This window comes from Rana temporaria, chromosome 10 (assembly GCF_905171775.1).
Source record: "Rana temporaria chromosome 10, aRanTem1.1, whole genome shotgun sequence".
NCBI classification, from domain to species: domain Eukaryota; kingdom Metazoa; phylum Chordata; class Amphibia; order Anura; family Ranidae; genus Rana; species Rana temporaria.
The window spans coordinates 5,984,536-6,001,623 of NC_053498.1; the positions used below are offsets into that span (position 1 = coordinate 5,984,536).

General features: G+C 43.3%; 1 protein-coding gene across 1 annotated transcript in view; it reads right to left on the bottom strand.

Annotated features, from left to right (window-relative positions):
* LOC120916150 (IgGFc-binding protein-like) overlaps positions 1 to 17,088 on the bottom strand; it is a 148,511-nt gene that overhangs the window by 97,110 nt on the left and 34,313 nt on the right. The window contains exons 11-17 of the mRNA XM_040326969.1: positions 15,883 to 16,024; positions 13,943 to 14,271; positions 10,791 to 11,367; positions 8,023 to 8,624; positions 7,361 to 7,928; positions 3,459 to 4,054; positions 676 to 1,249 (exon numbers count right to left, since the gene is read on the bottom strand). Of these exons, the coding sequence (XP_040182903.1) occupies positions 676 to 1,249; positions 3,459 to 4,054; positions 7,361 to 7,928; positions 8,023 to 8,624; positions 10,791 to 11,367; positions 13,943 to 14,271; positions 15,883 to 16,024 (3,388 nt within the window). The remainder of the gene's footprint in view (positions 1 to 675; positions 1,250 to 3,458; positions 4,055 to 7,360; positions 7,929 to 8,022; positions 8,625 to 10,790; positions 11,368 to 13,942; positions 14,272 to 15,882; positions 16,025 to 17,088) is intronic.

Sequence of the window (17,088 nt, forward strand, 5' to 3'; positions counted from 1 at the left end):
CATGCGTCGACTTGATTCTGAGCATGCGTAGATTTTTAACCGATGGTCGTGCCTACTAACGATCGGTTTTGACCTATCGGTTAGGAATCCATCGGTTAAATTTAAAGCAAGTTGGCTTTTTTTTAACCTATAGTTAAATAACCTATGGGGCCCACACACGATCGGTTTTGACCGATGAAAACGGTCCATCAGACCGTTGTCCTCTGGTTAACCTATCGTGTGTACGAGGCCTGCCACGACACTGATCGCTGTTCCTGATTACAGGGAGCTGTGATCAGTGTCCTGTCACTAGGAAGAATGAGGAAATGCCCTGTTTACATCAGAATTTCCCCATTCTTCCTCTCCGTGAGACGATCGCGGTTACCCCATGCGGACATCGAGTTCATGGGACCTGTGGTCGGACTCACGGAGCTTGCGGCGCGCACGCGCCCCCACAACGCCGCTTCTTAAAGGGGACATACCTGTACGCCCATATGCCCAGCCGAGCCATTGTGCCGATGTATATTGTCGTGCACTGGTCGGCAAGTGGTTAAACCAAGTAGGCCAGGGTTAGCTCAGAAACAGTTTTTTAGTGAGTATTAGTATAACATGTAACCCAAAACAAATCTTATTACCAGGACTTATTGATTCCTAATTTTTGGACCTTAATAAAAGATTTTTTTCGGTTTTACTTACGACAGAATGCAGGAGTTCTCCAAGAGCCGATGGTAGCACCAACGGTATGACAAGCAGCTGCATAAGCCTGTAGACTCTTGCACACAATGTTATCCTTGCCGTCAACAGCACAAGCATCATAGGCGCAGTGGGTGAAAAAATTATTTGGATCGATCTTGGAGTGACAAGCTTTGAAAGGTCCCGCTGGGTTTGTAATCATGCCACAAGAGGATGTCGCCTTGTATGGCAGCAACTTAGCCTCATCGCACACCGGGCACACACCTTCTTCGCAGCCGTCGCTGCACTTAGCCCCAGCTATGTTCACCTTCCAGGAAGCACCAAACTCATTCACATTTTTAACAACCTGTTTGTTGGGAAGCTGGAATTCATCTTTGTTGTCACCATTGAAGTTGCCACAGAGTCCACCCATCTTGCCACGGTACGAGCTGGGAATATTGAGGACCACCCCATAGATTGTGTCATAGAGAATCTTCAAGCCAAAATCTGTTTGTAGGACAACATTGGCTCCTTCTTGATTAACAACAATATTGTCATCTTCAAGAGACAATGGCAAATTGAAAAATTCTCCGTTAACCTGTGAAAAGGTAAACATTTCCATTACGGTAAACCCTTGAACTTTGGTGTTGGAACAATTTTAAGAACATTGTGGACAGGAAGGAAACCAATCAAATGGATCCTTCAACAAATAAAGCCCAACTGTTCACTAGAAATCCAGGTGACTAGACTGAAGTTGTCTTATTTCTTTACATATTATGGGAACACCAGGGGTGGACTGACAACCCATGGGGCCCCCGGGCAATAGAAGATTATGGGGCCCCTGGGCTTACAGATGGTCACCACACCAGGAGGCAGTGCAGAGGCAGGGCAGCTAAAATCTTAGGAATTTCACATTAAAAGCATGTCGGTTTAAGACATAGCAGGGACAGATGTAAAAAAAACACAGATTTTTACATACTGTCCCTGGTTTTATTGAGCCCGGCAACCCTTATGGGGCCCCCTGGTGGCATGGGGCCCTCGGGCAGTGCCCGAAAGTCCCAATGGTCAGTCCGCCCCTGGGGAACACCCAACTTGTCATTGACTTGATGGCACCTAATAGTTCTTTTTCTTAAAATACTAGTTGTCTGGGTGCTACGTTGATCCACCAACTTTAATAAGAGATGGAACACATATGCAAATTCAATATCTATCTATCTATCTATCTATCTATCTATCTATCTATCTATCTATCTATCTATCTATCTATCTATCTATCTATCTATCTATCTATCTATCTATCTATCTACCATGGCAGTGTTATGCCCTGCCAAAGTGTAAAAGGAGCCTATGACCTAGGATTCTCATCCAGGAAGGTTGAGGAGCTCCATTCAGCCATTGTATCATTCAGAGGAAACTGAATCTTCAGATTCCTCATTGGTTGGTAAAACCTTGTTTGGGAGATTTAGTAGAGATCTGGAAGGGATGAAGTCTCCAATCCTGGGCCTGTGTTTTGAGAACCACTTGCACACTAATTGGGCATGTACTGGGCTTTTAGGAGAGACCCGACTAGGGTTCTGAGCTCCACCCTGGAAGAAAGAGGAGGTTTCTGTCCAGGAGTCAGGAGGGCTCCACCTAGGCAAGATAGCTGGGAGCCAGAGCAGCAAGGGCTGCAAAGTATGTGCAGGGTTGTGTATGAAGACTAGGGATGAGCCGAACACCCCCCCGGTTTGGTTCGCATCCAGAACTTGCAAACAGACCAAAAGTTTGCGCGAACATTCAAACACCGTTAAAGACTATGGGAAATTAAAAGTGCACATTTTAAAGGCTAATATGCAAGTTACTGTCCTAAAAAGTATTTAGGGACCCGGGTCCTGCCCCAGGGGACATGTATCAATGCAAAAAAAGTTTTAAAAACTGCAGTTTTTTTGGGAGCAGTGATTTTAATAATGCTTAAAGTAAAACAATAAAAGTGAAATATTCCTTTAAATTTCGTACCTGGGGGGTGTCTAAAGTATGCATGTAAAATAGCGCATGTTTCCCGTGTTTACAACTGTCCCTGCGTGGTGTCACAGGTGACCCCTCTGGGGCATCACAGGGTTTCCACAGGGAAGCTGCCGGAAAACCCCTGTTATGTCATAACGGGGCGGGGTCACTCGTCCACTTCACGGGTGGCCCTGCCCTCAGGTTTAAAAGAAATGTCACACGGCTAATGCGTCATTCGCCCGGGAGCCTTCTTTTTCTGGGTTTACATCCACTTTGATGTCTTTTATGCATTAAGGTAAAAAAAGAACTTCTGGGTGCAAATACCTCCCAGCCCCCCTTATACTAACCTGAGCCCCATCTCAATCCAGTGACGTGCATGAGAGCAGTGGCTCTTCTGAATCTCTATCTCCTCATTGGTTCACACAGCAATGGGAGCCATTGGTTCCTGCTGCTGTCAATAACAGCCAATAAGGAGAGAGTGGGGGCGGAGCTAAATCATGATTTGTGTGTGTGTGTGAATGAAAATACAGAGAATGGCTCATAAGTGAGCCTGCTTGGGTGCCCCATAGCCAGAAGCTTACCATTGGGGTAACTCGGCAGGGGGGAGGAGCCAGGACTGCTGGAGGGGGGACTTGAAATGAAAGGGATCGGGGCTTCTCTGGGCGAAACCGATACACATGTTTGTTATTTTTTTATTACTATTTCCTTTAAAATCACTTTAACCGTGTTATAAGTTAATGACAGGTTTTCTTGGGGATGTTATGGGTTTCAATCCTAAAAAAAAAATTCTATGAGAACGAATTATATTAGTAGAAAGCACCTACCTTTGCTTTAGACCTCATGTCTCTCTCGATGGCTACCGTGTAACCGTACACGCTTACCACCACCAGTCTTGTCACTGCCACTTTACCATTGCCATAACTCTCGTTCTCCACAACCACAGAAAAGTCCACAAGTCGCGGATCGTTAACCACCACCTTCGACAAGGTATATGTGCAAGTGCCTTGGAAGTCGAACCTTAGACCATCGAAGGAGATATAATGAGGATCTCCTGAAGCGACACATCTGCCGTACTCCTTTGCTTGACATCCCCAAGCACCGTTGACAAGTTTGCATTCTTCTTCGGGGCTGCATGCTTCTGACTGGCACTTAACAATGCCGTCTGCTCCACATTGGCACTTCTGGTTGCACTGCCCTTGTGGGTAGAAGACCTCGTTTTTCTGGTAATATTTATCCAAGTAGACACAGCCGCAGTTCTGGATAGGCACGCACTTGTGCCCACTCTGGACAAATCCGTTGTCACAATAACAGGCTTCCTTACAAGGGGAGTCACAGCCCATGGGTGGGGAGAGGCCATAGCATGTGACGGGGCAGGCATTTCCGCAGAGCTCATAGTGAGTGTTTATGGGGCAAGACATGCCTAAGAGGAAAAAAAAAACAAAAACAAATTATTGTTAACAACAGATGTGTCGAAACATCAGCGTCATCCAGAAAAGCTTTTATATCGTATAAGTATTAGGTGGCTCATCCAAAGGCACACTGTATAATGTGTTTCATGGAATGCATTAGAGGGAAACCTAAAACTCATCTAACATCTGATTGTACGATTTCCTTTAGATCTACCAACAACTATGCGGTACATGGGTTTACCGGATTAGACACAAATTTATTTAATAATTTCGGTAGGTCTTCATTAGGGATGAGCCCAATGTTCGAGTCGAATGTAAGTTCGACTCGAACATCGGGTGTCCGCCTGTTCTCCGAATAGCAAACAATTTGGGGTGTTCACGGCAAATTCGAAAGCCGCGGAACACCCTTTATTAGTCTATGGGAGAAATCAAAAGTGCTAATTTTAAAGGCTTATATGCATGGTATTGCCATAAAAAGTTTTTGGGGACTTGGGTTCTGCCCCAGGGGACATGTATCAATGCAAAAACAAGTTTTAAAAACAGCTGTTTTTTCGGGAGCAGTGATTTTAATAATGCTTAAAGTAAAGCAATAAAAGTTAAATATTCCTTTAAGCTTCGTACCTGGGGTTTCTTAAGTATGCATGTAAAGTAGTGCATGTTTCCAGTGTTTAGAACTGTCCCTGCGTGGTGTCACAGATGACCCCTCTGGCGCTTCACGGGATCTTTCACCCCCTCTCCGTCAATCCTATAAAAGTATATATACACTCCTATGTAGGTGGGATTGATGGGTGTTGAGGGACATAAACACTCCTATGTTGGTGGGACTGATGGGTGTTGAGGGACATATACACTCCTCTAGGTGGGACTGATGAGCGTTGAGGGACATATACACTCCTATGTAGGTGGGACTGATGGGTGTTGAGGGACATTCCTTTAAATTTTGTATCTGGGGGTATCTATAGTATGCCTTTAAAGTGGCACATTTTTTCCCCGTGTTTGGAACAGTCCCTGCACAAAATGACATTTCTAAATGAAAAAAAAGTCATGTAAAACTACTCGCGGCTATAATGAATTGTCGGGTCTCGGCAATACAGATAAAAGTCATTGAAAAAAATGGCATGGGTTCCCCCCAGTCCATTACCAGGCCCTTTGGGTCTGGTATGAATATTAAGGGAGGGGGAACCCTGAACCAAAATTAAAAAAAAAATGTGTGGGGGTCCCCCCAAATTCCATACCAGGCCCTTCAGGTCTGGTATGGATATTAAGGGGAACCCTGCACCAATTTTTTTTTAAAATGGCATAGGGGTCCCACTCAAAATCCATACCAGACTGACAGTCAGCATCGCTCTGCACGGGGAGGAGTGAGAACCAAGCTATCAGCGGTGTTCGGTGGGTCGGTTCTCAGTGCAGAGACGCCGGGGGACAGATGCAGCATCAGTCTGATGGTAAGTATGGTTAGCCAAAAAAACAAACTTCTCTTTCAAGCCATGCCTTTTGTAAGGTAAACCAGATTCCCGGAACTAGAAAACCCATGCAAGCTTATGCTCATGTTCATGTGCTTTGTTCACATGCTAATACTTCTAGGCAAAGATGTACTATTCCTGTTCATCGCTGGTGCTGCATTTGGGGTTGGGGGAGGGGGGCGGCAAACAAACCCCCCGCCAGATCTACATTTACCCCATCCAGGTTGCGGGCGGTTCCCCAGCATCTCCTTCCAGCCAATCTGGTCTTAAGACCTGCTTTATGTCCTGATTTCTGGGAGGAGAAATAGGAAGACAATAGCGAATGTTGATTTGCTAATGTCACAAGTGGGTTGGCTGGGGGCGCACTGCCCAACCTTTTTGAAGCCAGTTAGGGCCCCAGGCTCTAATAATTTGCTTCAAGTAAAAAAAAGCTCATGGAAATCTATGTGTCTGGTGCCCCACATGGAGATTAGGGGCTGCCACATGGAGATCAGGGGGGGGGGGGGCAGCGCCCCTTATGGACCGGCCGCCACTGGTCACTATGAGCAGTTGCTGAATGGCCTTCAACTTGTACCTGTATTTCTGATCCATTGAACCTACTTATCTGTATGTGACCCAGCTTTCTCCTGTATTCTGCCTTTGCTTCTGCATTAACTTTTTCACCTGATCTCTCTGACCTCAGCCTGTTTATTGGACTTGTCTTTGCCTGCTGATTCTGTACTGCACTGCCTGGCTGTTACTGACCTTGGCCTGCATCCTGGACTTGCTTTTTCTGCTGACTTGGTCCCTTGTTACCTGGCTGTCGCTGGTCGCTGCCTGCATACTGGCTCTGCTACCATCTTCTGCTCTGGTGCCAAGCTGCTTCAGAATCCTGTTCCTAGGACTGCGACCCTCAGATTCATCCACCTAAGTGTGGACGTGAGTGCCCTCACACACTCTGTCTCCACCTTCAGGAGTGTTGGGCAGGAGATGCAAGAGAGACCTCCACAACATTCCAGCCGTCACCAGGTATGTGATAGCTTTGCACTTTCTATTTGCCAGATTATTGTGTGCACTCTCCAGCCAATATCTCAGGGTTGTCTCTCCTGCTGGTGTCTGTATTTCTGCTACCACTCGTTATTGACCCTTGGATTGTTCCTTGACCACGCTTCTGCTTGATCCCAACATGGAACCACTTGTTGCTGACCTTTGGCTTGTTTACTGACTACACTTCTGCTTGATCCTTACCTGCTATATCTGTACTGGTCCCCGGCTTAATTATCTCCTGGTGAGGCAATCCTGTGGACCGTAATCTGCTACTATCACGTAGAAGAAAAAACATCTCCCCCATCAGCAGCTCTGGTAAATACCAGTTGGTGCTTAGACCCCGCACCTCGGGTGGGTTGCGTCATCCACCAGGGTGACCGGCTTGTATATCTATCATGCTGTTTAGTGGGAGCCTCTCTACTGCTATAGCTACTGGTCTCCAAGCCTGATCCCTGACGGTCACAGACTACATCGGCTCCATCTAGTGGCCAAAATGCAAAATAGTTTTCTAAAGTACCTGAGAAAAAATACTGCATGTTGGCCATTAGATGAAGTAGATGATACAGAAGGTAATGTATTAGAAAGCATAGTGTGAGAACTCATTGAGTTTGCATGAATGTTCCTGACATTTGTGGGAGAAATGTTTTATAGGTAGTCTTAATTAGGTTTAAAAAACAACAACAAAGCCTATATTTCATCTTCTACATGGACTTTCAATGCAGTTAGTTAAAATGGCATTATTTTTCTGTCGTTTCTTGATTTTCACCAAAATTTGGAAACAATTTCTCTCAACCCTGTTCGTGGCTAATGATTTCTCATATTACTTACTGCAGAAATTTGGTTTCCTCCATTCCTGAAGGGCCACACCGGCAGCTTGGCATGCATCCACATAGAGGCCAATGGCTTTACAGAATGAAGATGGGTGTCCCTTGTATTGGCAAGCATCATAAATACAGTCATCGAAATAAGGTTTTGGGTCAACAACTGAGAGACACCGACTAAAAGGCCCACTGGCCTTTGTGATAAGTCCACAGAAGTTGTCACCCTTGTAGGCTTGTTTTTGAGCTTCAGTGCACAGAGGGCAGGTTCCGGTACACTCAGGAGTACAACCGTCAACTTCTCCGACTTTCCAGCTGTTACCGAAAGAAACTGCATTTGCTGCTGGTTTTCCATCTTTCATGTTAAAGTCATCGTTGGAGTTCTTGTTGTTGTTTCCACACAAGCCTTGAACAGCGTTGGTATAAGTACTGGGTATGGTGACCGCCACATAGCTGCTCCAGTCATATTTAACAGTGACATCAAAATCAGTTTTTATAATGCCCTGTCCTCCACAGATATGTGCTACCACTTTGTTGTTTTGGAAGTAGAATGGCAGAGAGGTGGCAACACCATCAACCTAAAAACAAAAAAAAATTAATGAAGGTAATCTTTGTATGGATCTATCTATCCATCTATTTATCTACCGCTCACCAAGAAACTTTGATACTTACCAAAATTCGACGTGGATAGTCCATGCTCAGTGTGAAGACCGTGTCGTAAACTTCCAAGGTCACAACTTTGGTATAGGACACGGCTTTGTTTCCACCGCGATTGTTGTTCTGGACTTTAACATTAAAACGGGTCAGCGAACTGTCACTGGAGCTCACACCAACCAGTTGGTATATACAAGTACCCATGAAGTCAAATCTCTTGCCATCAAAGGTTGTGTAGTGAGGATCTCCAGAACCTGTGCAAGTGGAATAGCTTAAGGGTTGGCAACCACGGACTCCATTTGTGACCATGCACCTCTCACTTGGCTTACAGCTGCTCTCCTTGCAAACAACCATGCCAAGGTTTGGGTCACACTTGCAGAGTGAACGGCAGTTTTCGTCAGCCCAGAACTCTTCATTGGCCTGGTAGTAGGTACCCTTGTAGGAACATCCACAGCTTGAAATGGGAACGCACTTATCAACACTAAGAACAAAGCCATCATTACACTGGCAGGTCTCAACACAATCCTCAGTGCACCGGGATGGGGCTGTACGATCGGTGCAGGTGGCTGGACAGGCATTGCCACAGAACTCATAATGGCTGTTTGCAGGGCATGGCAAAGCTGAAATATACATAAAAATATATTATATAGATTATCTGAAGTAATAGGAATATAATATAATATAATATATATATATATATATATATATATATATATATATATATATATATATATATATATATATATATATATATATATATTATATATATATATATATATATATATATATATATATATATATATATATATATATATATATATATATATTACAGAATACATTGAGACATTAAATTGCATACATTTCAGTTTTAAAAACTAGAAAACTGGAAGAATTTTGTTTATATATAATACATGTAAAATTAAAAATTCAAAAAAATACCTGTATTTTTTAGAATTTTTAATTTTACATGTATTATATATAAACAAAATTCTTCCAGTTTTCTAGTTTTGAAAACTAAAAATTATGCAATTTAATGTCTCAATGTATTCTGTATAATATATATATATATTTACAGAATACATTGAGACAGTAAATTGTGTAAATTTCAGTTTTTTTTATATATATATAATTATTATTTTATTTAAACAATAGCTGAAAATAACATTCTGTATTAAGCTGATACTGATAAAATATATATTCATACGTTCATACGTAGGGCTCTATTTATAGAAATATCTGACAATTTTACATTACTTGACATGCCTGAAAAAGCTCATAATAATAATAATAATAATAATAATAATAATAATAATAATAATAATAATAATAATTATTATTATTATTATTATTATTATTATAATCATCATCATCATCATCATCATATTATTATTATTATTATTATTATTATTATTATTATTATTATTTGATTATGATAATAATTCTAATAATAATAATAATAATAATAATAATAATTATTATTATTATTTTTTCTTTTATATAATATTTATTTTTTGTATTTTATAGTATTTTTAAAATAGTAAAGTGGAAGCCACCATAATTTATTTCCAGTGAAGCAATGTTAAAACACAGCAAACTTTTTAAGAACTTTGAAATCTGAGGCATCTTTAATCCCTGTATCTTTTGGAGCCTCTTACTTTTTTTATTTAAATGCTAATTGTTTTGTAAATTGTTCTTTTATTTTACTTAAAATATTTAAATTAATTCACCCCTTGGGGAACTGTGGGCTATAGTTGAGGCAGGGGTTAGTGGAGGGGAAAGTTGGGGGTTACACCGAGCCTTGCCAATCAATGTAAGATTAGGCAAAGGGAGTTGGATTTTGGATGAAGGGTCAGCTTGGTATTGCAATCCTAAAGTATTGATGTTGATGTAAGTAATCTGGTTCCCAGGCAGGTGGCTTCTACTCTACAGAGGATCTCCGCAGTCAGTCCACTATCAGTCTCGCACGCGTGTTTAGCCTTAGATGGAGTTTACCACCCGCTTTGGGCTGCATTGCCAAACAACCCGACTCCGGGGAGGCCGGGTCCAGCCGCGCCGGGGGCCGCTACCGGTGTAACACCGTCCGCAGGCTGAGCCTCGATCAGAAGGTATTATTTAACAGAAATTGATGCACCACACCACTGCTCAAATAGAACTTTAATTCAGGGGGACAATCCAAAGAGTAACCAACATGTTTTGGGAGTGTTTTTTGGACCCCCAAAATGCATTTGATATTCTTTATATTGTCCTCCTGACTTATTTTAAGAAAATCATATCTGGACCTTTTTAGCAGTGGTGTGATTCTTCAATTTACATTTGTGTTGCTTCTTTACGGTACCATACACTGGAGGACAGTGGGTTCTCGAATGAGTACGGAGGAGTGCCTGGTACCGCAAAGTCATCACTTGGCTGCCTACAGTGCCATGAGGAGATGCTGGTCTTCATCAAGCCTTAATACAGGCCCTTTAGTGTGCCCACCCCCCAAAAAATAAAGTGTTAGAAATATCTAATTTGTTCTAAAATATCGTTTTTTTTAACCTGAATGCATTTACCTGAATGCATGCATGAATTTATCTATGGGGATTAGAGCGGTGCAGGAGAGGGGAGGCGGCGCTCCTGCGCCCTTTATGGATGCACCGCCGCTGATCTGAACCAATTTTTACTTCTATCCATCCAGCGCTATCACACACATATCAGACAGACACTGGAGGAGACTTTGGGCATTCCGTCATGAAACAAATTGTTATCCACAATTAGAATTTTTTTTGAGAATATGGTTTAATACTCACCACAACCAGATGGTGTCCTCCAGTCGTATATTTTAGCTCCTGCTCCCCTGCAGGTGCTAGCATAGGCATTGAGGGCCTGGCACAGGAATTGGTTGGCTCCGTTGTTAATGCAGACATCATACAAGCAGCTATCAAAGAAGTTGTCCGGGTTAACTTTAGAGTGACACTCTCTGAAAGGTCCAGTTGAAACCTTGCTGATGAGACCGCATTTATTGTCACCTCCGTACAGGTTTTTTTTGGCATCGTCGCAGGTTGGACAATTAAGACCGGGGCAAGAGTCAAAGCAGAATGGATCCCGGTCATTGACTTTCCAACTCTTGGCCCAGTCGACGACTTTGGTGACTACTTTGTTATCAGAGGTGATGAGCTCATCGTTGATCTTTTGGTTAAAGTTACCACACAGACCAAGTGTAAGGCCGTAATAGCTGCTGGTGAGCGTGACCACAACATACCAGTTATATTCATAGGTCACCTGCAGGCCAAAATCGGTTTTGAAAACAGCATTGAGGCCACTGATGCTTATTGAGATCTTTCCATCTAACAAATTAACAGGTAGGTTGGTGATGACATCATTCACCTGTTTAGTGAAAGAGCATACAATAGGATTAAAGGTTGGCTTTTAAACAACAACGGAAAATATAACTCAATAAGAAAAGTAAGGGAACAGTTTCGAAAATGTAGAAACTAGATTCATGAGTTGATACATTTTTAGTGCGTTTATGAAATAACTTGTTTGGAAACAAACTCAAAATTTGGGTGATTTCTAGACATGTGCACACTGAAATATTTTGTTTCGGAATTTTGTTTCGGAAAAAGACTCATGAAGATTCGACAAAGCAGCTAAAAACATAAGGCCCGCCGCGAACGGAAATTTATGGTCAAATGCTCCGCCCATAGGCTATAGAAGAATTCTAATGATGGTTGACTAGTAACAATAATTAATAAATATAATTATTACTAGTGTCAAACAACATTAGAATTCTACAATCGCTTGTGGGCGGAGCATTCGACCGGAAATGTACGATCGCTGCGTCGTACAGTTTAGCTGCTTCGTCAAATCTTCTTAGAACATTCGAAAGACACCATAAGCCTTTAATGACAGATTCGACCCTAATTTGGATTTTGGATTTTCAAATTTTTTAACAAAACAAAATAAATAAAAACGAATTTCGGGAGTAACTAAATACATTTATTTTTCGGAAGAAAACTAAATTTCGAAACAAAATCTTTCAGTGTGCACATGTCTACTATTTATGACCTCAAATATTCTATGAGTGAGTGAGAGTGAGTGAATAACTTGTATAGCGCTACAAATGCGAACTGAATCGCCTCAAGGCACTTATTTCTATCCAGTGTCGTCCTTATCCTTCAGAAGAGATGAGTCTTACATTTTTTCCTGAAGGCCCAATGGTTTTCTTCCATGCGGATGTTTGTGGGCAGAGCATTCCATGGCCGTGGTCCTTGGACCGCAAATCTTCGTTCTCACTTTGATTTGTAGCGGGACTTAAGGGTGTGGAAGAGGTTTTGGTTGGTTGATCGGAGAATGCGATTAGGGGTGTAATGCTTTTTTTTTCTCGCATAAGTATTGAGGAGCATTTCCTTGTGTGCACTTGTGGGTAAGACAGAGGGTCTTGAATGTGATCCTATCCTTTACAGTTAGCCAATGAAGGGTCCTCAGTGAAGGGGTGATGGTTTCCCAGGGTTTTTTCCCAGTTACCAGTCTGGCTGCCGCGTACTGGACGACTTGTAGAGGAAAAATCTGATATTTAGGTAGGCCAATATAGAGGGAGTTTGCGTAGTCAAGTCAGGAATTGATGATTGTTCCAACTACTACTGCTATGTCTTCTTTTGGGGTGAAGGGGATGAGTCTACGCAGCAGCCGGAGGAGATGGTGGGATCTGCTGACTACTGATCCTATTTGTGCATCCATCGACATCTCAGGCCTTGTACACACGACCAGACATGTCCGATGAAAACGGTCCGTGGACCGTTTTCATCGGACATGTCTGCTGGGAGGTTTTGGTCTGATGTGTGTACACACCATCAGACCAAAATCCCAGCGGACAGAGAACGTGTCGACATAGACGACACCGACGTTCTCTGACACGGAAGGTCAATGCTTCCACGCATGCGTCAAATCAATTCGACGTATGTGCGGGATTTCGGGCCGCTGGTTATACGTCATAACCAGCGGACATGTCCGATGAGTCGTACTGACCATCGGACATGTCCGACGGACATGGTTCCAGCGGACAAGTTTCTTAGCATGCTAAGAAACTTTTGTCAGCTGGAAACCTGTCCGCTAGCCCAGGAATCAGGTCCGCTAGGCTGTACACACGGTCGGACATGTCCACGGAAACTGGTCCGCGGACCAGTTTCAGCAGACATGTTCGGTCGTGTGTACGAGGCCTCAGAGTCAAAGATGACTCCGAGACTTTTGACTTTGGTGCTTGGAGTGATCATCTGTCCAATGATGGTGGGTGGTGTCCATGAAATCTCAGCTTTTGTCTTCAGGTCGTCGTGGAGGAGAAGAAGTTCTGTCTTGGATCCATTGAGTTTGAGGGAGCTCTCAGTCACCCGATCAATGCGAGGAATTTTTCTAGACTGTTATATAGGTCTTTTTTCCCGGTGATGCGAAAGTAGAGTTCTCCTTTATCTGCTTACTTGTTCATGTGTTGACCCCAACCTGTTACCCAATTATAATTTCTGCCAGCCACACTAGTGCATCACTGCCCATGATTTGTTTACCTGGTCTGTCTCTAATTCCATATATGCCTATCATATTGGTATTGCTTTATCTAGCTTTTGCTGACCCCAGCTTGTTTTTGTTCCATTCGTGTTGGCGGTTCACATTTTCTGCCACCTCCAGCCATATGGCTTCTCCATTCACTGACTGACTGACTCTATTCATTACAATGTGCTTGGAGCTCGTCATCTCAGGCTCCCCATCAAAGTACGTGAAAGCTATGCTCTCTTTACTCATATGAATGGAGAAAGCCATTTGGATGAGTGGTAATTTGGTAAATTGTCTTCAACATTACTAAACAAGCTCAGTTTAATGTCATAAGCTACTACTGGCTATGCAATAAAACATTGTGTTTAATGATCCTCAAACAAAAAATACATTTAACAATTTTTTTATGACTACTTACCCTAACTTTACCGAATTCGCCCTTCATAAGAGTGATCTTGAAGCCATACACATAGATATTGACGGTTCTAACATATGACACAGCCTGGCTGCCTCTGTTGTCATTCTTCTCCTCAATAGTAAAAGGCACCAAGCCAGCATCTTTACCATCATATTTAGACAGAATATATGTGCAGGTGCCCTGGAAGTCATAGTTGTAGCCATCAAAAGTGTGGTAATGGGGGTCTCCCCAAGCCCAGCAGGTTCCTGTGAAATCTGGGACACAGACGGCATTTCCATTTTGGATCTTGCATGTTTCCTTGACTCTACATGTGATGGACTTGCATGGATCTGAAAAAAATAATGAAATGCTGAAGGGGAAATTGCATGTTTCATATTTCCTTATTAAAGTTGTCTAGTTGGCGTGCAAATAATTATATGGGAAAGCCTCTAATATCCTGGTTACGTAACTGACTCAGACCGAAGGAATGTCACTACAAGCTGACCAGATCTATAACCTCTTGGTGCCTAGAGTATGCAAATATGCAGTCTCTCGGGGGGTGGGCCTTGACTCCGAGAGGCTGCATATTTGCGTGCCAAAATGTAAACAAACCTGTGCTTAAAGCATGCGCCCTGTGAGCTCCCGGTACAGTTACCAGCACCTAACGGAAAGCTACCGACCTCTACTTGCGATCAGGAGCTTTCCGATCATGTGACCGCTGTGACAGGCAGTAACAGTGGTCACATGATCATTAACACCACCCAACTCCCGCCCAACTGGGAGTTACCCGCGTTAGGGGTTAAAAGCAGTGACAGCCCACAATGCAGGGCGCAGGGGCCGACACCTTAATCCATGCATGGATTCCAAAGGTTTTTTCTTTACAAGCACATGATTGGGGCCAGGGGCTCTAATAGGCTTCAACGAAGGATGGGCTCAGAGCGCAGAGCTCTGCTCTTGAGCCCACTCAGTTGTGTGACAATAACAAATAAATATTTGCTATTGTCTTCCTGATTCTCTTCCTGGCCAATTTAGGAAGCAGGTCATGAGACTCATTACCCGATTGGCTGAGAGAAAAAGCAATCTTATTGGCCACCGAGGAGGAGTGAGGAGACACAGGGAAAGCCTCCGTTAAGCACTAGGAGAAGGAGAAGCCTCCTGCTGCCAAAAGGAAGCGCTACCCTAGATAGGCTAAGTGCGGGGCTGGTGACCCACTGGGGCTGGTGGGTGTGCCTGTGACCCAACCAAGGGGGGGGGGGGGGGTAGTGGGTGGATTGTTTGCTACCCCCCAAAAAAAATATACCATCATACAAAGCTAACAAGCAGAGTTGGTCAGGGGATTGGTCATTACTTACGCACAAATCTATATACTACAGTTATAACTTGATACATTTAGTCTCACATCAGAGCTGCCATTAGGCATGTGTCTGAATATGGTCTTCGGCCACGCCATCATGGGGGGACTCCATGGCAAAACAGCATCTTTAGTGAAGTTAAGTATTCTTGGAATATTTTCTAATATTATTATCTGCATCTGTCATTACTTTTATTAAATGTTATACTTATTTGTGTGATCCCCCTTTTCACATATCAAATACAGCCCCCAAAAGAATGTAGACTATCACATATCCATGATAAAACAAATGCAACAATTAAATGTTTCAATCATTTGCTGCATGGTACGAAAACTTATATGTAGTATACTGAATAAACATATACATTGGATTCTATCCCAAAAGTTCAAATTCTAATGGGATTGTCCAGATTTTGGGGTGGTTCCAAAAAAAGGACTGGTCAAAAACAAGGCACCATCTTTCCAAGTGCAAAAAAAAAAAATTGGGACACAATTCTGGTAACTAAAAAGTTGGGCTCAGCACGTCCCCATTTGTTTTTAAATCCTAGGAGTTGTCACATTTTCAGAGTTCTTGTTTTTGTAAGATTTTATCGCAATTCAATGACATTACCTTTGTTAATACATTTGACGATTCCACCTTGAATCTTACATTCCTCATCAGCTGCACAACTAGTGTCTTCACAGATAAGCCCACCTACTGGGCTACATGTGCAAGTTTGTTTGCAGTCATCGGATAAGACTTTCTCATTCGGCTGTGGAGGTAAAAAAGGTTTAACATAAAAATGTTTGATTGTAATATTACCAGTAAAAAAAAAAAAAAAAAACACACACATTATTTTTTTTTGTAAAGAGGAAGTAAACCCTCCCCAGAAAAACAGGAAAAACGGGGGGAAAAACCCCTGCAAGACAAAGGCATAAGCAGCTAGTATGCATAGCATACTTTTGGAAGATTACCCTCACTTTCTGTTCTAGCAACAGTCAACGGGACAAGAAATAAGTGTAATTTTCCCCAATGGGCACACAGACAGCCATGAAAACCTGACCGATTCAAACCATTTTCTACACCATGAAAAAATAAATAAAAGTTTTGTTTAGAATGACTGTGACAGACTCACCCGGGGCCAGGGCAGGACTTAGGGTGGTGGGGCCCCTGGGCTTAATAATGGAAGGGGCCCCCTGGAGCAGAGAAGCGGTGAGGTTGTTACCGCCGACCGATCATAGTTGTTGAGGGGGGGTTGGGGGGGCTGAATCTGCCGGCCGAACTATAAAAATTGTTGAGCGGGGGGCAGTGCGCCGACCGATCATACTTGTTGAGCAGGGTGGGGATTCGCTGGCCGACCGATCAAGATTCTTGAGGGGGAGGGCAGCCTCTGGACAGACTTCTTACCTCTTCTCAGGGCCGCCTTTAGTAATTTTGCTGCCCCTTACACAACTGCAGTGAAGGGGCCCCCTGGAGCATAAAAGTTGTTGAGCAGGAGGGCTGGGGGCTGCCGAGAATTACATCCATCTGACCGAAGTTGTTGAGGGGGGGTGCCGAAATTGCCGCAATCGGGAGATTACTGCGAAATAGCGGGATTGGGTTGCCGCGAAATTGCGTGAGGGGATTGCCGCAAACTCGGGATTGCTGCAAAATTGCGGGAGGGGATTGCTGCGATTGTCGCAAAATTGCGGGAGGGGATTGCCGCAAAATTGCGGGAGGAAGTTGCCGCGATTGGGCCTGGGGCCCCCTATTGGACGGGGCCCATGGGCTTGAGCCCAGTCAAGCCCAATTATAAGTCCGGCCCTGCCCGGGGCAGAGGCTTTTGGAGGGGACTGA